The sequence below is a fragment of the Castor canadensis genome, chromosome 2 (assembly GCF_047511655.1).
Source record: "Castor canadensis chromosome 2, mCasCan1.hap1v2, whole genome shotgun sequence".
Lineage (NCBI taxonomy): Eukaryota > Metazoa > Chordata > Mammalia > Rodentia > Castoridae > Castor > Castor canadensis.
Window position 1 is genome coordinate 91,626,306 of NC_133387.1, and position 23,632 is coordinate 91,649,937.

The 23,632-nt window shown below is 35.5% G+C and overlaps 1 protein-coding gene across 1 annotated transcript in view; it reads right to left on the reverse strand.

The window, feature by feature from the left end:
* Positions 1 to 6,467: 6,467 nt before the first annotated feature.
* The window catches only part of Nme8 (NME/NM23 family member 8), a 58,187-nt gene continuing 41,022 nt past the window's right edge, over positions 6,468 to 23,632 (reverse strand). The window contains exons 11-15 of the mRNA XM_020177945.2: positions 13,301 to 13,445; positions 12,500 to 12,607; positions 9,558 to 9,709; positions 8,383 to 8,527; positions 6,468 to 6,714 (exon numbers count right to left, since the gene is read on the reverse strand). Of these exons, the coding sequence (XP_020033534.2) occupies positions 6,468 to 6,714; positions 8,383 to 8,527; positions 9,558 to 9,709; positions 12,500 to 12,607; positions 13,301 to 13,445 (797 nt within the window). The remainder of the gene's footprint in view (positions 6,715 to 8,382; positions 8,528 to 9,557; positions 9,710 to 12,499; positions 12,608 to 13,300; positions 13,446 to 23,632) is intronic.

Below are 23,632 nucleotides of genomic sequence, written 5' to 3' on the forward strand. Positions count from 1 at the left end.
TCAGCTGAGTTCATATCTGTTTTTTTCCTTCATTCTATTGATGTGGTGTATTACATTGATTGGTTATCAAATATTGGACCATCCTTGTATTCCTTGGATAAAAATAACTTGCTCATGGTATATGGTCCTTTTTATATGCTGTTGCATTCAGTTTGCTGGTATTTTTGTTGTTGTGAATTTTGATATCAACATTCAGTAGTTATATTGTTCTGTAGTAGTTTTGTAGTGCTCTTTGTCTAGTGATTGTTTTAGACTAATGCTGGCCTCATGAATGAGTTAAGAAGTGCTCTTTCCTCTTCAATTTTTTTCAGGAGTTCTTCTTTTTTAAATATATTTGTTTATTTTTGTTAATTATACAGGAGGGTTTCATTGTGATATTTCCATAGATGCCTTCTTTGAACAAGTTCACCCCCTCTACTATCCTCCCTTAACTTCCTCATGTTTCAACCAGTATTTAGTGGGTTTCATAATGAAATCTTCATAAATATGTATGTATACACAAACACATATGTAATATACTTCAGTCTTCTTCACCTTCAGTAACCTTTCATCCCCCCCTGTCTTTTGCTGATTGCTCCCCATCATCATCATCATATTAGGTCTAGATTTCATTATAGGCAAAAAACATGTGATATATGGCTTTTTGAGCTTGGCTTATATCATTCAACATGATGATCTCCAGGTTCATCCATTTTCCTGCAAAGAACATAATTTCATTCTTCATTATGGCTAAATAATACTAAATTGTGTATATCTACCATTCTCTTTATCCCTTCTTTGGTTGTTTGGTACCTATGCTGATTTCAAAGCTTGACTATTATGAACAGAGCTGCAATAAACATGGGTGTCTAGGCCTTTCTTTTGTATGCTGATTTACATTTCTTTGGATACATGCCCATACGTGGTATAGCAAGGTCATAAGGTAGGTCTATTTTTAGTTTTTTGATCAACCTTCATACTGATTTCTATAGTGATTATACTAGTTTATATTCTCCCCAACTATAAATAAGTGCTCTTTTTTCCCACATCCTTGCCAGCATTTGTTGTTGTTTGTTTTCTTGATGATTGCTCTCCTGGCTAGAGTGAGAAGGAATCTCAGTGTAGTTTGATTTGCATTTCTCTATGGCTAAGATTGTATTTATGTATGTATTTACTAGCCATCTATACTTTTTCTGAGAACTGTCTGTTTAGTTCACTTGCTCATTTATTAATTGAATTACTTTGGTATATTCTATTAATCATTTATTCAATGAAAAACTAGTAAAGATTTTCTTCTATTCTGTGGGCTGTCTATTCTAATAATTGTTTACTTTGATGTGCAGAAGACTTTTAATTTGATGTAATCATTTATCAATTCTTGCCTATTTCCTGAACAATTATTATTTAGAAAATTGCCTATACCTGTATATCTTCAAGTGTTCCCCCCCTTTTCTTCTGCAGTATTTTCAAAGTTTCATGTGTTACATTACGATCTTTGATCCATCTTGAATTGATTTTTGTACAGGGTGAGAGACAGAAGTTTAGTTTCAGTCTTCTAAATGTGGACATCCAGTTTTCCCAATACCTTTTGTTGAAGTGACTGTCTTTTCTCTAATGTATGTTTTTGGCTCCTTCATCAAAAAAGTCGATGGCTGTAACTCCATGGGCCTATTTCTGTTCTATTCTATTCTTTTCTATTCTGTTTTGTTGCTTTTGTAGACTTTTTTTGCTTGTTCATTTTGTTTTGTTTTGTTTTTTGTGGTAGCAGCGATTAAGCCTAGGGCCTCACATATGATAGTCAAGCACTCTACTACTTGAGCCATACCCCTATCCTTTTGTTACTGGATGGACAGTCTCTAAGGGCTCTGGACAGAAGACTCCTAGGCACTTTGCATTCCACATGAGAAGAACCCGGGCAAGACTTAGAAATGTAGTAAAGTTTATTGAAAGTAAAGGGAAGTCACTATAGAGAAAGCAGTGGTGCCCCCTACCCAGCGATAGAAGCACTGGTGTCTCTGGTGCCTGGTCTTTGTTGAAAGGGTCCTTATAAATGGAAAGGGCTAGGTCAGGAAAAATCTGGGCGGTCTTTTCAGGATGGGCTAGGGTGATTGACAGATTTGATTGACAAGGTCTTGTCATACAACATGGGGTACTCTGCACAGGCATTTATACTGACTCTCAAGTATTTTAATTACATGTATGAGCTGTGATCAATATTCATGTTTTAAGCAAAGGGCTTTAATCTGAGAGGTAATTGAGGACAGAGCAGAATTGCCTCAAGGCTTCCTGTCTTACTAGGGCAGAGGATTTACAATTGAAAAGGGCTCTGCAACTGCTAAAATTTTGCAATTGAAAAGAAATTTACTATAGGAGAGGATAGCATTGGGTTGAGATAAGGAGTTTAGTAGGAAATGATAAACTGAGAAAAGCTATGCCTCCTGAGTAGTTAGGATTACAGGACATGAGCCTTTGGCACCTGGCAATTTTCTTGATCTTTTTTAAAGAACCATAGTTTTGTTTCACTGACTTTTCTCTGTTTTTCCAGCCTCTATTTCACTATATCCACATTAAACTTCATTATTCCCTTCATCCTGCTAAGTCTGGGTTAAATTTGCTCTATTTTTTTCCTAGTTCCTTAAAGTATACTTTTAGTTTATTGACTTGAGATTGTTCTTTCTTAATAGAATCATTGTAGCTCTAAATTTCCATTTTAGAACTATGTTCCCTTAACGTTTTGGTCTGTTGGGTTTTCATTTTCATCTATCTTAAGGTATTTTCTAGTGATTATTTCTTTAATCCATTGGTTACTAGAGTACATTGCTTAATTTTCACATCCTTTTGGGCTTTCTAGTGTCCTTCTGTTATTTTTAGTTTCATACTTAATGTGACTTTAATATTTTTTAATTTCTTTAGTTTTTTTTTTTTTTTTTAATGGCCTAACATACCAGAGAATGTGCCATGTGTCCTTGAGAAGAATGTGTATTCTATCTTTGATAGATCAAGTGTCCCATACATTTCTTTAGGGTCTAATTGGTCTACACTGTCGCTCATTTTCTATTTCTTTGTCTGTTTTATTTTATACATTACTGAAATAAGGGTACTGAAGACTCCAACAATTATTGTAGAACAGTCCTTTTTTTTCCTACTGTTATGTGCATATGTGTTTAAAACTGCTATATCATGGATTTTATGAATTGGATAGTTACCTTTTAGTCTTAAAACATATTTCTGTGATAATAATACAACCATAATTTCGAACTACTTTCCTTCTTTTTCCTACTTTTCCAGCTTTTTACTTTCAACCCTTTTGTATCTTTGGATCTAAAATGAGTCTTTTGTGATGGCACATAGATGAATCATGTGTTTTAATCCATTCTGCCAATCTCTACCTTTAAATTGGACAATTTGCTGCATTTATATTCGACCTAATTACTGATTAGGAGGGACTAACTTTTGTTAGTCACCTATTTGTTTTCTGTAACTCCTATGTGTTTTTTCTTCCTCTATTCCTCTTACTGCCTATTTTGGAATTTAGTTGATTTTTTGATAATATAACATTTTGATTCCCTTCTCCATTCTTTTCTTTTCTTTTGTGAAATTATTTCAGTTATTTTCTTAGTGGTAACCTTAGGATCTACAATTAATATTTTTTAATTTATAGCAATCTAATTTGAAAAATACAAACTTGGTTTTAAAATCAGATTTTTCTCCCTTTCCCAAGGGTTGCTTTCTTAATTATTGAAGATTTACTTTGTGTTTGGAAAGTTTTATTTTTTTTTAACAGTTCCTTCAAAGCAGCTTAAAACAACAGCAACAAAACATCTCACCAAATATACTGATAGTTTCTGTGCTGAAACACTTCTTTAATACTTAAGTCACTTACAATTCTGCTTCTGTCCTCACTTTCTACTTGTATTGATTCTGTAGGTCAACTGGTGGAAAAGTTTAGTGTCTTTTTAGGTCTTTTCTGAACACACAACTTGTCTGGGTATGTGCATAGCTTTCTAAACTCCCCAGTGTGTACTACTGCTTTTGAATGCTTTAATTTCTGAAACACTTCTCCATAACTTTTCTTCCCTGACTTCAGGTGGCATTTATACATCTTGACTATAATCTTTGACCCAAGACAATCATGGATTTCTCTATCACTATATAATATTTTCAAGCAATACTCATTGCTTTTCCACCTGAGTGATGTCAGGTTAGATGAAATAGACATGAATGCCTTGTTCAGAAAGTCAAAATAGATCAATACAATAATTTGTGAGCAAGACAGACCCTTTCTATCTATTTTGAACCAAGGTTAGGGTGTCACACAGGGAATGCAGGCTCCCATTTTAGAATGTGGTAGAATAAGATCAAGTAAAAATTCCACAAAGCTTTCATGCTATTTTAAGTTGTTCTTACTTTGATTCAGCAATCTTTACTGGTTTCAGTAAATCTTTATTTCCCAGAATTCTGACAATTTCCAGTTATTTCTTCAATGTTTCTGACAGTTTCTGGGTATTTCTTCTGATCACTGGGAGCTTGGAGCTGCCTAGTCTATCATCACTACATTGTACATTGTATTACATCACTACATTGGAGTCTTAACACCACTGCTCTGGAAATCTGACTTATTTTCAGCTCATATATCTTCTGCCCAACATGACCAAAACATAACTCATGGTATTTCCTTCAACCTGCTTCTCTTTTCTGAATTCTCTGACTGGGAATGGTTAGATCATTTTCTCAGTTACTGAAGTCAGGAAGCTTTATCTTTTCCAACCCCTCAGGTAGGGTGGTAGTCAATCATAAAGTCCTCAGGATGACCATTGTCTTCTAAGAATTATCTGATCATTCCACCTATGCTAAACTCACTGTTCCCAAATTGCCCAACTTACTCTAATCTTTCACTGTGATTACTGCCATGACTCCTGCCTGGAAAGTTATATATCATTCCTTCTGTCTCCACCTCCTATATGTATCTGCCCAAAGCACTCATGCTTACCTCAGTTATCCTAGGTGATGTGCTCATTTTCTATCTCCCGTTTCTTTAGCCCAGGGACAGTGTATATCCAGCTCTACAACTGTATTTGGTATGTAGGAAGAACTGGACAAATGACTCTTGGCTAACACTAGCACTCAGAGTGATAAGACAGAGCCAAGTAAAACAAGAGTTTTATGTATATGTGGACAGTTTAGAAACTTTTAAAACTGAATTCTCTTTCTTGCCTCCTTATCTCTGACTTTGAAAATCCTATCCATTTTTCAATATCTGTTTCATTCTTTGCCTTCTCCAGCTTCTGCCCATGAAACAGAACTCATCAAAGAATTTTGCACTAACTAAAGATCCACTCAATGAATGATAATGCTTCCCCTGCCATAAAAAGGAGGGATATGAAGTGTTAAGAGAGAGACTCATTGCTAACAGAAGTTACAAACACAACGTAGCTTGACTGAGAACCCCCAGCCCCACTAATCATTCATCACTTGTCATTCCATTAGAATTACATTTTCTTAGAGACAACAAGCTTCATTCAACCAGTTTTGTATTAACCAAGAGCTCACAAATCATGTCAGCTATACAATACACATTTTCTAACATGAATGTTCGTGGGCTTTCCTATCATGCCTTGCTCTGTGAGTCACACTTATGGAAGAAGATATACCTCCACAGAACTCACTGATGTTTTCTACAGATACAATTTGATTCATGTTCTAATGCTGGATAAAAAATAACCTAAGTGACAATATTAAGGGAACAATATGCTCTCATCTTCCTGAGGAAACTTATTGGGTGTGGAGTGCTTTCTGCATTTCACTTTCTCAGTTTTCTGTGAAGACTGAGTCTCAATTTGGACTATGAAAATCAGGACAGCACTCCACACAGCAAGAGGACATACAGTCATTGACATGTCAGCTGCCAGAGCTATATGGTGGACTTTATGATTCTGCTCCTTAAAAATAAAGAAGAAAGCAGGTTTTATTGGGAAAGTCTTCTACCTCCCACTCCATCTCTGCTGCATACTCTCAGATAAACAAGGAGACTTAACATATATACACATTAGGTAACTACCTCTACCCAAAAGTACTTCTTCACCAATGGAAAAATATTTTCTCCATTTTTAATATTCTATTGTATCACATAAGTAGCAAGTATGTTCTATCTTCCCAAATACAGGCTGCTGAATGAGACATTGGAGGGGAGTCAAGGACAGGGACTGCAGGAGATTCTTTGTGTCACGGCAGAGGACACAAACAGCAGGAGAACAAAGCTTACAAACTCAGGGGGGCTTCGCTCCTCCCACTGCAGCCTGAATGTAGGCCTAGCTATGTGTAACTGTAATTGCCAAGTCACTGGAATGGCAAGGATTGGCTTTGAGGATGCTAGCATGCTAGAGAATGTGGGAAAGGTTCTGATCTTTCCAGAACAGGCTTGCTCTAGGCTCAGTATCTGCAATAAGCAAAGAAAAGAAAATAATAATTACAGACGTATATATTTCATATTACATACTCTCATTGTACTCTGGATTCTCAGGAACATCTGCTTCAAATACTTTATCAATGCTCTCTATTGCATCTTGGATATTAGATGCTCCATGAATAGCATTTTTCAAAATATTTTTTCCAAATTTGGCTCGAATGGAGTCTGGCAACAGTACTTTTGCTTCTTCTGGGTCTACTGGGCCCATCATTAGTCTCCACTCTGCAACAGCATTCCACTTGGTCAGCACCATGACCAGAGAGGGGCCCCTGCAAATAACAATGCTTTAAGAAGGCAGGCTACTTGCAACAGCCCAGACTACACACATAATGAAAGACAGGATTTATCTGGTCCATCTGGGAAACCCTTCATTCATTGTCAAATGAATGTGATTGTGTGTGTGCTAGATGAGTGCTCTAGTTTATTTCTGGAGAATATATGTCAATGGATTCTCACCCTTGGTATTTTGGAGACCATATAGACATTATCATGGACCCAGGACTTGTGGCTTCAAGGACCGGCTCATCAGCTTCTGGCCCCCTGGGGGATTGCTTCCACTACAAAGCCACCTTAATCAGGCCAACCTCATTCACAAGGTGGATAACATCCAGTGACTGGCCAGTGCAAGGGTTTGGAGTCTTGGCCATCTAAGCCTAACACAGAACAACTCAGATGGGCCAGTCCAGCTGTAGTCAGCAGAGGCTGGGGTTAGGCCTTGACTTCTCCCTCCATTCCATCCTGTTTCTTTCTCTTCCCTTCTGTAAGTACCTGCAATAAATAGTCTGATTCCTAAACTCTGCTTCCCAGGGAATGCTACCTACAGCAGAGTTTAAAATTTAGTTTTCTAAGCTGTCTTGATGCAGTTACTCAACATCCCTTGGCTTCTGCTTCTTGCTTGTATTTAGCTACTGCTTATATACTGGCCAGTCTTTTGTTTTAACTCTATATTGCCATTCTAGACTCATTAACACATGGTCAGGGGTCACAAAGGGATGATGCACATGTAAACAGATGTCTTAATCAATGTGTGTGTATTATGCCCAAAAATTTTAACTCAAAGTGAATAGGTATGGATGTTCAAAATAATTATGAACTCTGTAGAAATGGAATTCTGAAAAGCAGCACTTAAGAGCATAGATTCCCTGGGTTCAGAGCCCAGCCAAACACCAGTTTTGTGCTTGTGGACAAATTCCAGCCCTGGGCCTCTCTTCCTTCATAACCAAGTGGAAATTCTGGTAACAAGTACTCACATTGTTATTCTAAGGGTCAAATGAGATAAAGTGCAAATAGATGGCAGGAGGCTTGGAATTAAGTAAACAACAAATGTTTCTTATGCAATGCCTATAAAGGTATATGTTGCCTGGAACAGATTCATAATGTGGAAAAAGAAAGTTTCAAAGCGGCATATTTGGTGTTATAATATTTACATAGCTACATACATCTATTATGTATACATTAAGAGTTGATAGGGTATGTAGACATGTAAAAGAAAAAGAGATATTAATAAAGATAGCTAGCATTTCTTGAGCACTTAATATATGACACACACTCTTCCAAGTGCTTTTGGTGTATCAATTACTTAGCACTTAGAACAAACCTGTGAAGTAGGTCCTATTTCTCTTCCTATTTTATAGATGAGGAAGTTCCAGGCACAAATTCACTACTCACAATTCAGGACTTTCAACCTTGACAGCTTCTACATCTAATGTGAAGACCTAAAGAAACAGAGGGGAAAGAAGGAAGGAAGGGAAGAAGAAGAGGAACACAAGCAAAAAAAGAAAGGACTAGAAAAATAAATAAATCCCAAATGTCAATAGGGTGCATTTTCATGAGTGAGATTAAATGGAAAGCTTTAATTAATTTCTGATTTTCCCACAATGTCTAAAATGAAAATTTACTACTTTTATAATTCAAACAGCTACATATCAGAAACTTACTCAGATAATACTTCCAATATGTCTTTATAAAACTCTTTTGCTGATATTTTAAAATAAATTTTGTTTGCTTCCTCTGGAGTTAGGAGCATCTCCTTCATCATGCTTACTTCGAATCCCCCATCCTTAATGAGTTTCATGATCTCCTCTAGAGAAAACAAACATTCAGTAATTGCGATTGTTCCACTTTTGTACCATGTTCAAGTAGATTGAAATAACAGAGGAAAATCATTTTACTTGCATACTGTGGTTTAAAAACCAGAACTGTGCTAAACTAAATTAGACTGACACTGAGAACTTTAGGATGTTAATGTGGATATTCAATCCAAGATCTACCTTTCCAGAGGCTAACCTGACACACTCAGAACTATCAAAGGGAAACAGAAAAGATCTGCTAGCACACTAAGAATGAAGACATATTTTCACCTTTATGCTCCAAATGCCCAAAAATTTCTTGCTAGAACTGTATTGAAGGGAAGAGCTCAGACGAACTCCTCTCTCTGAAGAGGCAAAGCACCACTGAAGGAATTAAACAAAGCAAATCTTATCAAGATCTCACCCACAGTCTAAATTCTGAGAACTTCATTCTGGAGGCAAAGGTGGACCAATTGAGATCTTGAGAGCTTATGGTAGAAAGGAAAGAAAGAAGGGAGGGAAGGGAGGAAGAGAAGGAGGGAAGAAATCCTAAATGAAATATGAGCAAATAAAACCCAAAAGCATATTTTAAAATGCATCATGACTAGTTTATACAAGAATGGAAAGATAGCTCACTATTAATGATAATCTAATATGATTTTCCATATAAATATGTTGATGGAGAGAAAAACCATAATTCACATCAACTCTGAAATGGACTTTAGCAAAATTCAATGTCTTGTTTTTTGTAGTGATTGAACTAAGGGCTCACACACACTAAGCTCATGGTCTACTACTGAGCTACACTCAATATCTCAATATCATTCTGATTACAAGAAAGACAAAGAGTTAAGAATGAGAGGGAGAGACAGACAGAAAGATTGCAATAAAGCACACATGTAAACATACCAAAGTGAACTACTGGATCTAAATGAAAGGATACACATATCTGTTGTATTTTCTTTTAATTTTTCTATAATTTCAAATTTTTCACAAAATTTTAGAGGAAAATGTATAATTTGCTCTTAGTTTAAAATATTTACCTCTTTGTTCGAGTGTTACATGAGGCTTAATTATTGCTAAAGTGTTCTGAGGAGGAAAGAAAAGCTCTATATCCCTTTCAGCAATCTCTGTTGAATCACTTCCATATAACTGGCTGACAGGCAAACTTTCCTTTGCAAACTGTGCACATAAACTTTGAAAAACAAGTCAAGTTAGAAAAAAAACTATTACAACACAATAGAACCACCTAATATAACATTTTATATAGATTGCTCAAAAAATTTCAAGAAACAGAAACTCATTCTAGATCTAGTACTATGCAAAGGGAAGTAATTACACAGTGGCTTGGGATATGCAACTACCTTTCAAGGAGGTAGAAGTCATTAGGAATAAAGGATGTGAACATTTGGATCATTGGGATAATGGATACTGACAGATAACCAAAAGAAGGAATGGATACTCTGCTTAGTCAAAAACCCCAGACTAGAATCCTGACTGTACTATTTGCTAGTTATATGTTATTGGGCAATGATTAAAATTCTCTTCAGTTAGTTGAACAAAATCTGCTTCAGAGGTGATTTTGAGGATGCAATCAAATGTTGTATTTGAAACAATATGGTACAATTGAGCTTTCATTAAATAGCTCTTCCCCTGCCTTCACCATTCAATATTATCAAGTGCTAGATGATATGTGACTCTCTACCAAAGACAAGAAACTGTGAACACTGAATCTAGGAGATACCATAATGGAACCCATTCAATGAGCAAGCACAGCAATAAAAGAAAAGCACACAGGGTGGTTTTGTGGAAAGAGGCAGAGGTGAACAATCTGTATTGGGTCAAACCATTCTGCTTCTACTTCCTTTCCCGTAGAAAATTATGGATCTTATAAATCAATTGTTGTGCCTGGGTGTTTTGCCAGTTGTCATTTTTATCTGTTTCTTTATTCACCAATGCATATTTCAGTAGAGGAGATGGTCTCTGCCCATTTTGACTTCTGTCCTTTAAATTCAGTCCTGGGCAGTCAACCCAAAAAATCCAGCTATGCTGAATAATGTTTATTCCTGCTCAGAAGAATGTACATCTTATTTACATCCTTGGAAACTTGGCTTTCTTCAAGACCTTATTGCCTTTCTGGTTTCAGTGACCCATTCAGATTTTCTTTTTGCCCCATCCCACTTCACCTTACTAATCAGCTGTTGGCTTTTCCCACACCTTGAATTTGTAGATACTTCCCTTTCATGTCCCTTGGAGCCTGAGTAGGGAATTTGCACAATGAATGGCAAAAAAGTCTAAGCCAGTAGTAGCACTGATTATATTGAATTGAGAGCACTACAACCAGCCCCTCTGTTGGGCATTAACCATGATTATTTGAGAGCTTGTTTGGAGGTTCTAGCAGGGGAGCGCAGCTACTCGTATACCCTTGACCGAAGAACGGTCCTCCTCTATCGGGGATGGTCGTCCTCTTCGACCGAGCGCGCAGCTTCGGGAGGGACGCACATGGAGCGGTGAGGGAGGAAGGGGACACCCGCCTAGCCAGCCAGATCAGCCGAATCAACCCTGGCAATCAATGGGGTGACAGATGTCGCAGCCAGATCGCCCTCACATCCAACCATGATTATTTGAAAGAGAATGTGTAGGAATGGGGAGAGATGGGATAGAGGGAATCAGAGGTAAGAAGAAGGGGTTGTTGTGTTTCTCTTTTATGCATGTGACTATGTATCAGACAAAGTAATACAGAGGAAATCCGTTAGCGAAATGTAGGAGAGCATCAGAATTCTGTTGAAAGTTATTTCCAAAGTAGCCTGTTAGAGCTGAGAATAGTCAAGGAAACAGGAAAGGGAGACCAAACAAAAATAATAGTCAAGAACTTCTGGATTTCTCACCATAATAGTGAGTTAGAAAAGGAACAATCACTGAGTGCCTTTGCCTAGAGAAAATGTGTCTGTCCTGGGATACAACCTCTACCCTTGGAACTAGATGTCTGGACTGGTTTGCCTCCGTGTATAGGCTTTGTGTTGATAGGAATTCCTGCCTCTGAAGCTGTGCATTGCATCCTATGCATTTTAGTAAAAGGCTCTGTGGCACTCTGATCACACTATTTGAAAAATGTTTGACCTATATTATCCTTTACAGGAGCACAGGAGAAAAGAGATAAATGAATATGACCAAATGTGTCCATATAGGACAAGTAAGATTCAAGTATATCCTACTACCAAAAGAAAGCACTTCAAGTTTTATGTAAGTGTTGTTTCATATATACTCTTATTTATTGTGTTAATATGTAGGTCAAGTTTGCCGTGCCTTGTGGAGGATCTTTATTCTTGCACACTGGCAAAAAAGGCCTTTCTTGCCCTGAATTGAATCCTACCCTGAAGTCAGCATGAAGAATTCAAGCAAACTGCAACTCTGTTGTTTTCCTTCAATTACACGTCAAGTGTGGAGTGGCAGGGGACAACATTTCCATCCTCCAGATGTTATCAACCCAACAACTAAGATAAAAAAATATTGAGAGGCTATCTCCTTTGTGCCAGGTACTGTGCTAAACAATGAACTGCTTCTAAGATTCATTGACAAAGCAACTCCGTAAATGTTACCACCAAATTATAGAGTATATAGTTCAGTTAGTCGTCATTGTCTCTAAACTCTTACATTCAGTTAAAACGCCTACAAACTGCACCTGTGATTGTAACCTTTACTAAAGGAATTTTTCCTAAACAGTGGGTAGAGTAGATACTTCCCCCAACAGGCAGCCCATTGGATGGGCATTCACTTTTTCATCCCCAGCCCCATGTAAGCATCCCACAACCTTTTCTTGCAAAACCATGGGCATCTTCAAGCTAGTATTGGACAGAACCTCTATCATAAACAATCTACCACTTCCCCAGGAAAAGCAGTTTTCCTGAGAAAAGGACTCAACACCTATAAATAAATTAAAATGCATCCTGTGGGAAGAGCTAGGGACCCATGATATGAATCCTACCTGTCTGGAAAATGTTCAATGGATTCTTCAATAGTTTTTGGCCCCAGTAACTCTTTCCAGTATTTCAAACCATTCTCTCTCAATAAAACAAGGGCAAGAGATGGACCACTGTTAGAAAAGAAAAAAGTAGTCAATAAAAGTATGGCTCAGTAGATAACAACATATAGATAGATAACATATGTGTAGGCTGTTAAATTGACTAAAAACATGTCAAAGTAATCCATGAAGTGTCTAAAATTAATTTCCATTGATAGCCCTTCAAGAGCATATTTATTTGAGGTTGGAAGCAGAGAAAGGAAGGGAAGAGAGGGTCTTGGTCCTTGTAAAGTAACTCCCTCATGGTTCCCATGCTCCATTTGATTTATGTGCCTCGGCTGCTTTTTCAGTTACTCTTCTAGAAACCTGACAAATTTCTAGTATCCCATTCCTTTCCTAAGACTAGTGGTCTGTAGGATTATCAAATCCCTAACCAAAAGCCAAGTCCCACTAACCAAAGAGTAGTCAGTTCTCTGTGTGGACTCGGTGATGTTGCACACTTTGGATTTCTGCTGTTCAGTTCAACTGGACTCTAGCAAGTTCTTAGATTTTCCTATTGCTCCAATAACATCCCAGAAAGACTAAAAAGACAGACAGTTGAGCAGACAATCAAGACAGGAGTATGACTGACAAAGAAGTAGACTTGAAACCTATTATCGACTTAGAGATTTGCAAACTTGAATAAAAAAGAAAGGTTAAGAAAAGGTGTAAATAATTTTTTTTTCAAAATTGCACAGTGGTTTTTAAACCTGCATTCTGCTTTACCTGGTCATATTTTGTATAAGTTTCTCAAAATAGTCTTCATTTTCAAATTCCTTGCATACTGTTTTTGCTTGGTCTTCTGATAATACTATTTCTCTCTGCATCAGTATTTTAAATCCTTCATCTTTAATTATTTTCAAAATATCATCTAAATAAAAATAGTCACCACATAGTAAGTTCCGAACTGGTAGGCCACTGGCTATATACAGCTATATACACAACACATAATATAGTATCAGGAGGCCATCTAATATGTTCAATTATCATATGAAATGCAAACATTTACAAAACTAGCTTCTTAGGATTTAAAGTGAATGATCATTCTTAACATACCAAATTATAATGTATTTCCAATTTTTCATCACATATGAATTGTACACACATACACACTGGTACCTTGATAAGTATTTTCTTTTGGTGTATGTGCACATGTGTGTGTGTATGTACATGTATATGCAGATAGTAATCTAAGTAATCAACCAACTTAAACATAAAAGTCTTTATAATTTTTATATTCAACAGTCCTTTTTTAATTTGTCCATTTGGAAAGAACAAGCCGGCTGTCTATCCAAAAGTATTTCCCAGTCTCCTTCTTTCTTATCTGCATCCCACTGCTGAAGCCTAGAAGATAAAATACTTTGCATCTGTCCTTATGAATAGCAGGGCAATGTGATGCAGACATGGTCAATGTCATGTAAAAGTAGTATGCTGGGATGCTTCTGAGAGAGAAACCCAGAACAACCTCTCTGCCCTACACCACCTCTGCTTCCTGCTGTGAAAATGCTGGGGGCTGTGGAGAGCATCTTACAACAAAGAAAGATAAACCAAAAGTACAAATGTTGACTCAGAGCCCAGACAGCATTGTGCCTGGTTGATAACTCTTTTATGATCACCTAATTTAGAATGTGCAAATTGGGGAATACATTCTCAAGGACAATTAATCCATCTACTCTACCAGTAAGGCTAATTTCATTAGCTATATGCAGTTAACGGTCCCTCAGCAATTCTCTTCATCTTTGGTACAGGTCATGACAAAAGCTACCATATGCCACTTGTTTGATGATTAGATGTCATTTTTAAACTGTTGTCAATAGGTACTCCATATGAGAAGTATTTTTCTAATTTAGTAATGCAAAAATAAACATAGAAATACTTCAGTTTCCTCTAAAAATGATGATTCTACTTTCAAATTTCAAGAACCATATATATATATATATATATATATATATAATTGCTTTTCTTTTTCTTATTTGTAAGGTATTTTTGAAGAAAATTACTGCCTAGATTGTATTAATGTGCTGGATACCTTGCTTGTTTTACTCCTCCCTCACAATTGTTTGCTTAGTTCTAGTTTATTACCTTTATTCACTGTCCATTAGGTAATAGATAATATATCAGTCAGAATGCTGACTTTTATCATTTGATAAAAGTCAGTATAAAAAATACAGACGTCACTATCTTTTTTAATACAAAAACTAAGCAAACAGGTGAAAGATGCCATTCAAAATTAACAACAAGAAAAATAAGGAGTCCAGTCCAGGCAAACAAAGTTCATGAGACCCCCATCCCAACAGAGAAAAGTTAGACATGGTGGTGCACATCTGTCATTCCAGTTAAGTAGGAAGGGTAAAATAGAAGGATCGTGCTCCAGGCAGGCCTATGCAAAATAACCAAAGTAAAATGGCTGGTGATGTGACTCAAACAGTAGAGCACCTGTCTAGCAAGCACAGAGCCCTGAGTTCAAACCCCTATAGCACCAAAAAACAAAGGAAAGAAGGAGAGAGGGAGGGAGGAAGAAAAACAAGGAAGAAGCCTTAAAAGAAATATCTGGGTTCTAAAATGGCAACAACCATTAACTGATATTTACTGAGTGCACACTCTGGAACAAAGCAGTTTGTATCTATTATTACATCTAATTAAAAATCAGTTAATAAGAACTGTAAAAAGAAAGCTATCAACTGAAGTGAAAGATATAATAGATTAAATAAATAGAAGCTCATTATATTTTGAAAAAAATGAGAATATGATGAACACATTAATTTTACCTAAGTTAAATAATCCATATGAACTTTGCTTTGGAATTTTTTGAGGGGATCTAGAACAATAAAATATCAGTAGTCAAATTTTTTCTTCAAAAAAGAGTGTCATTTACCAGTAAGCAGTAAACATGTATATCTGAAATGATCAAAAATTGACACTAGAATAGAGCAACAGACCAGAGGGTAAGTGATATATGATTGTTTCAAGTTTTTCCCCTTTATTACTTTCACATCATCTTTAAGTATCTGTAAGATCTGAGCATCACAAAAGCATTATGTTTTTATATTAACTATCACCCAAATTCTTCATATAAAAACTGTAATAGTTTGGGAAAATATTTTAACAAAATGTTAAGGGTAGAAGGTGAGATTTTTGGAACTTGATTGAACATGGATTTGCTTCATTCAGAAAAAATAGAAAGTGCTAGGAATAAGAGTCTAGGGAATAAGACAGTCCAGATGTCAGTTGCAACCCAAATCAAGGTGACCAATACAGAAACACAGAAACTATACTGAATACTGTTAAGAGCAGAAAAGAGATGAATGGGTATTTAAACCTGAATTTAACAGTCTAGAGGTCACTGGTAGACTTGACTAGGATAGTTCTGGTGGAAACACAATCAGAGGAGATTCAAGAGAGAATGAAGGTTAAGAAATTATTCTGTGAGTATAGACAGACACCTAAAAAATCTAATTCAAATTTTTTTTAATTCCAGATGGAGCAAAGAAAAATTTGACACAGAAAAAAAGAGTTCATACAAATAGTGGCAGAAAAGCCCTCAAATTTGGTGAGATACATTCAACTACAAACCAAAGATGTTCACTAATCACTAAAATTGAAGATAAACTCAAAAAAACTATGCTATAGCACATTATACTATAACTGCTGAAAACTAAAAAAAAAAGTTTAAAAATGTTAAAGGAAGCAAGAACCTCCACTTCCCCTAAACAACACATTACATGTACAGAAACAATGCTTTTGAATTTCTGGATTTCTTTAGAGAACTAGTGAGGCAATAGCACAAGCATTTTCAAATTGCTGAAAGAAGTGAGCTGTCAACCTAGAATTCTCTTATCAGCAAAATGCCCTTCAGGAAGAAAGGTGAAGTAAAGACATTCTTAGGTACAAGAAAACTGTCGCTGGCAACCTGCCCTAACAGAAATGTTAAAGTTCTTCAGAGGAGAAATGATATCCAAGGAAACTTGGAACTTCCGAAACAAAGAGTAAATACGTGGGTGAGTATGGAAAGAATTTCCTCTGTAAAATATTATTCAATGTTAAAAGCAAAAATTACAATACAGTTTGGTGGACTATTCAATATATGTACAAGCACTATGTATGTGAACTACTATAGATGAGAAGAAAAGTTAAAAGGACTTGCATGGTTTTCAGGTTACTACATTTCATTTGAAGTGGTAAAATATACTCTAAGTCATTTTAAAGTTGTATTGTATATTACCCATACAGCAACCACTAAAAGAAATATATGAACTACATATAGTTAAAAGCCAATAAATAAATTAAAATGGGTATTTTAAAAGATCATGTAAATTCCAAAGGAAAGCAGAAAAGAGGAAACAGAGAAGATAACTCCAAAATTTGTCAGTAGTGACATTCAATATAAATGGCATGAACATGGCAACTAAAAGACATAACTGGTCAGAATAAATTTTCTTTTTTTAAGTTAATGAATGTAGCCCACATTCATTGATTGGAAAAAGAGACTAAAAGATAATGGATTCTGAGAAGCTAGGCACAAAACTGAGAGAAGGGGCAGTACACAGATTTTGGAATTACCATGTCAGAGAATTTAAAATAGTTATGACTAATATGTTAAGGACTCTAATGGGAAAAAAAAGGATAACATGAAAAAATGCATGAGTAATATAAGCAGAGAGATGGAAACTAAGAAAGTCAAAAAGAAATGATATAAATGAAAAATACCATAGGGCCAGGAGGTGTAGCTCATTTGAAGTATTTCAAACCCTGAAAGACAGTAGCTCTCAACCTAGATTACTATATCTAGCACAGCTATCCTTCGTAATTGAAGGAAAAATAAAAACCTTCCATGATAAACAAAAACTAAAGCAATTCATGACCACTGAATCAATGCTTTAGAAGATACTTAACAGAATCCTACACACAAAAGAGGAAGCTAAATACCATAAAACAATAAAAATAAGAGAAAGAATCAATTTCACTAAATGGTTAGATAAGCAAATGAGGAGTGGGAAAGAAACAAACACTACAAAAACAACAAAATGGCAGAAATTACTAAATACTTTGCAAAAATAACTGAATATTAATGGTCTTTTTTTTTAATTATTCATATGTGCATACAAGGCTTGGGTCATTTCTCCTCCCTGCCCCCACCCCCTCCCTTACCACCCACTCTGCCCCTTCCCCCTCCCTCCCACCCCCTCTAATTCTCCCCTTGATTCTCTAATTAAAAGACACAAACTATAGATTGGATTAAAAACCAAGACCCAAATATTTATTGCCTGCAAGAAATTCATCTCATTGTCAAAGACAATCATAGGCTTAAGGTGAAAGGATGGAAAAAGACTGTCCAAGCAAGCAAATGGAGCCCAAAAGCAATTAGGAGTGGCTATCTGAAAAAGATAACTTAAAACAAAAAAATTAGTCAAGGACAAAGAAAGTCATTTCATATTGATGAAGGAAACACTCTTACCAAAATGATGGAACAATTGTAAACTCATACACACTAAGTGTCAGTGCATGCAGTTTCATATACTACAGGACATAAAAGCACAAAAAGATCCCAACATGACAATAGAAAGTGACTTTTGTACCCCACTGTCATTCAGGAAAAAAAATCAACAAGGAAACTTCAGAAGTAATGAACATTCTACAACAAATAGACATGACAGGCATGTACAAAATATTCTGTCCAACAGCCACAGAATGCAAATTCTTCTCAGCAGTCCATGGAACTTTCTCCAAAATAGATCATATTTTAGGAAATAAAGCAAGTCTTGACAATTATAAGAAATAATATAACTTCCTGAACTTTATCAGAGCACAATAGAATAAACTAGAAACCAGTAACAAGTCAAACTGCAGAAAATATTTAAACACATGAGACTGAACAATTCACTTTTTAATGACCAGTGGATCATGAAATAAATTTTTAAAAAAAAAACCCTAAAATGAAGTGAAAATGAAAACACAACTTACCAGAATCTTTAAGATATCACAAAAGCAGTTCTAAGAGGAAAGTTAATGGCAATGAGTGTCTACAATAAAAAATGAGAGAGCTAAAATAAATAACCTAAGAATGCACCTAAACTCTTAGATAATCAAGAATAAGCCAACCCCAAAAGCAATAGATGTGAAGAAATAATAAGACCAGGACAAAAATTAGCAAAATGGAGAATGAAAGAACACTACAAACCATCAATGAATCAAAAGTTAGTTCTTTGAAAAGATAAACAAGATTGACAAACTCTTAGCCAAATTAATCAAAAGATTAATTAACTAATTAATTAACTAATAAAATTAGAGATGAGAAAGGGGCTATCATAACAAATATCAATGAAATTCAGAGGATCAGTAGACAATACTTTGAAAAAAACCTACTCTGGTAAACCAGAAAACCCAGAAGAAATGGAGAAGTTTGTACATGCATATGTTCTAACCAAAAGTGAACCAAGAAGATATAAACCACATATACTAATCTATTATGAGCAATATAATTGAAGCAGTAATAAAGAATCTCCCAAAAAAGAAAAGCACAGTGCTGGACAGATTCATGGCTGAAATCTACCAGACCTTTAAAGAACTAACATTTATGATCCTCAAGCTATCCATAAGATAGAAGGGAAGGAATGCTACCAAACTCATTCTATGAAGCCCATTTTACACTGATAGACACCAAGCCATAGAAGGACATGGCAAAAAGTAAAATTATTAACCAATTTCTTTGATGAACAAAGACACAAAAAATCTAAATAAAATACCTTCAAGCCATGTACAAAAACACACTAAAATGATCAGACACCATAATCCATTTGGTGTTACTACAGGGATGCAAGGATGGTTCAACATATACAAGTCAGTAACATAATACAGTACATAAACAGAATAAAGGATAAACCGCACATGATTACCTCAATAAATGCTTAAAAAAACCTTGGATAAAATTCAACATCCCTTCAGGATAAAAATCCCTGAACAAACTAGGAATAGAAGGAAGATACCTCAACCTAGTAAAGGCTATATATAGCCAAACATCATGTTAAATGGGGAAAAACTGAAACCATTTCCTCTAAAAACACTAACAAGACAACTATTAGTTATCTCCTCACTCTTATTCAACATAGTGCTTGAATTCTTAGCCAAGGCAATAAGGTAAGGTAAAGAAATAAAAGGGATATAAATAGGAAAGGAGGAAGTCAAATCATCCCTACTTGTAGATGATGTGATTTATACTTAAAAGACTCTAAAGACAACACCAGTAAATTCTTAGAACTGATAAAAAATTATGGCAAAATACCAGGATACAAAATCAACATACAAAAATCAGTAGCTTTTCTATACACTAGTAATCAACAGGCTATGAAATAAATCAAGAGAGCATTCCCTTGGTATTCACAGTCTTTTGTGCTTCCAAATGAACTTTAGGGTTGATCTTATTTGGTATTTTTATACAATGGAATTTTATTCAACCATAAAGAAGAATGAAATTTTGTTGTTTGCAGATAAATGAATGGAAATGAAGAACATCATCTTAAGTGAAGTTAGCCAGGCTCAGAAAGTCAAAGGTCACAAGTTTTCCTTCATATGTGAAATATAGACCCAATACAAATGCAACAATATTATGAAAAACAAGTCACACTGAGGGGAGGACACTGATGGGAGAGAGAGGGTAAAGGAAGGAAGTTAAGAAGATGAATATGGTTGATATACTTCTCAGACAGGAATGAATATAGAATTTTAAACCTGTTGAAATCATCATAAGAATGGGACTAAAATATAAAAGAGAAAAGTAGAGGAGATGAACTAATTCAGGTTATAACACATACATACATGGAAATATCACAATGAAACACCCTGTATAGCTATCTTAAACAAACAAAAATGTCATTGTTTTTATAAAATTGGAAAATAAGAGGGCAGAACATGTTCTGCCTAGGTGGCTGATATCAGTGGGTAGGGAAGGATGTGGGGAAAAGGTGTAGGAGGGTGAATATGGTACAAATACCATGTACACATTTATGCAAATGGACAAATGAGACCTGTTGAATTATTCTAGAAATGGGAGGGAGAGGAGATAAAGAATGACAGAGGGGGTGAATTCAACTATTATATATTGATATATTGTAAGAACTTTTGCAAATGCCACAAAGTACCCCCAGCACATCAATAAAAAAAGAGACATTTCCATTCACAATAGCTTCCAAAAATTAAAGGCATAGAAATAAACCTAAGGAGTTGAAAGACCTCTATAACAAAGACTATAAAACACTGAAGAATCAAATGAAGACAATAGAAGATGGAAAGACCTCTCATGTTCATAGATCATCCCAATTAATTTTATAAAAATAGTTACACTATTGAAAGCAACTTATAGATTCAATGCAATCTGTAAGGATTTAAACAATTATAAAATACATATGGAAACATAAAAGACCCTGAATACCAATGCAATCCTAAACAAATGAACAATGCTGGAGGTATCACAGTACCTGACTTCAAATTACACTATAGAGCCCTAGTAACAAAAATAGCATGGTACTGGCACAGTAACAGAAACAGATCAATGGAATAGAAAAGAAGATCCACAAATTACCCCACACAACTATAACCCTCTGATTTTTGACAAAGGCTCCAAAAACATACCTTAGAAACAAGACAGCTGCTTTAACAAATGGTATTGGGAAAACTGGATATCCCCACATAGATGACTGAAACTAGACCCCTATCACTCACTATATACAAAAATCAATTCAAAGTAGATCAAAGATCTATTGTAAATCCTAAAAATTTAAAACTACTGAAGGTAAACATAGGCATACATAATGCCTTTCTGAGTAGGACTCCAATTGCTCAGGAAACAAAAGCAAGAATTGACAAGTGGGATTATATCAGATTTAAAAAGCCATGACTCTATGGCTGGTACCAATTTTCTATGTTAGTCAAGCATTTGTCACTCTGATAGAATATCCGACAAGGATAAATTCAAGGAAAAAAATGATTTGTTTAGGCTCATAGTTTCAGAGGTTTCAGGAAGGGTATGGTGAACCAGGGTGGCTTAGAAGTATATTATCAAGGTGCGAAAATGATGGGGTTTTGTTGAGGCATCTGTTCCTGACTCAGAGAGAGCTACTATATTTTTGTTATACCTACACATGACTTTTTTGTAAAGTGTGGATATAGAAGGTGAGTTTTGATGCCTCTTCTTATAATGACAACATTTTCTTGGAGAAAATCCTGACATACTTATTTCCTACATAGACTCACCCTTATGACTTCCTTTAACTTTAATTAATTCCTTCAAGGCCCAATCACCAAATAAATTCACATTGGGAGTTAAAGACTCAGTATATGAACTTGGTGTGGGAGGGCAGTTCATAAAAATATGCTAAGAGGGCCAGGTATATTGGTTCAAGCTTGTAATCCTAGATACTTGAGAAGTGGAGGTAAGAGTATCACATTCCAAGGGGGCTCCAGGCAAAAAGCACAAGACTATTTGATAAATAAATTTATAAAGCAAAAAGGACTGAGATATAGCTCAAGTGATAGAATGCTTGCCTACCAAGCATGAGGCCCTAAGTTCAAACCCCAGTACAACCAAATATATGTTTATATTATAATTAAATATTGTGTATGTTTTAATCAATTAAAACTGAGAAGGCAGTAAGAGGGAAGAAAAATTTTAAAGGAAAAGAAGCCAAGAATAATTGCAATGAATAGAAAAGAATTACACACATAGAACATACTGATGCAATTATGTCTACAAATGCTGTACATGTGTACATGGACTTATTATGTCACTTGGTAAAGTAAAAAGACACAATAATAAATATATATTTGTATATAGAGGGAACTCACTTTAAATATAAAGACACAGGTAAAAGTAAAGGGAAATAGAGCAATATACATGCTAACACTAATTAAAAGAAAGCTGAGTAGCCATATTAATCAAAGCAAAGAAAATTATCAGAAATAATGATAAAATGGTCAATTTCTCAAGGCTTAATTGTCCATAATATGTACCTAACAAAAGAGCAACAAATATATGAGGTAAACAGTGATAAATTGCAAGAGAAATAGATCAACTCAATATTATAGTTGAAGACTTCAACGAACTCTTCTATCAGTAAATGCTGATCAAGAAAGCAAAAAAAAAAAAAAAAGGAAGATACAGCCATCAGTCAAGTTGATACAAGTGACATTCATAGACTACTTCATCCAACAATAGGAAAATAAATGTTCTTCTCAAGTTCATATGGAGCATTCACCAAGATAGAAGACATTCTTGATCACAAAACACATCTTAACAATTTTAAAGGAACAGAAATCATACAAAGTATGCTGTGAAGCCCCAAAGAGATTAAAATGGATATGAGTAACAAAGGTAACTGGAAAATTCCAACATATTTGGAAATTAAGCAATACATTCTAAATATCATACAGGTCAAAGAAGAACTCTCAAAAAAATTAAAACATACTTTAAACTAGATGAAAATACAAACACAGATTATCAAAATTTATGGTCATGCTAATGAATATTTATTGTATTGATAACATTAAATGTATGCGATAGAAAAAGTCAATAGTCTAAGGTTACAGTTTAGGAAGAACAGTGAAACAATAACAAAACTTAGTGCAGAAATCAATGAAATTGAGCAAACTGTTCCTCATAAAGATTGTTAGGTCCCTGGCATTCTTGGGGCAGGTGGAAGGTCCCAAGGCTAGCACCGAAACCAGACCCCTTGATCTATGACCACTTGCCAAACTTCCCTAATTGTTTCCCTGTTTCTCTGCTTACAAAACTCAGGAACTTCCAGTTACTCAACTAGTCAGGCATATCGACCTGTTCCATCTGGTGATCACAGATAATCGGAGACCAGAGACTCTCTCCCTCCCCCATGGCTTGGCCCCTCCTATAAAGCCCACTACCCATTTCAGCCAACCTGATGCACCCTGAACCTGAGGGTCAGCCCAGCAGTCTGTAATAAATTGTTCTTTTCCACACATGGCATAGTCTTCATTCGACAGTTCCTTACAAAGATTTTTTTTAAAGTTATGAAACATACTAACCAAAAAGGA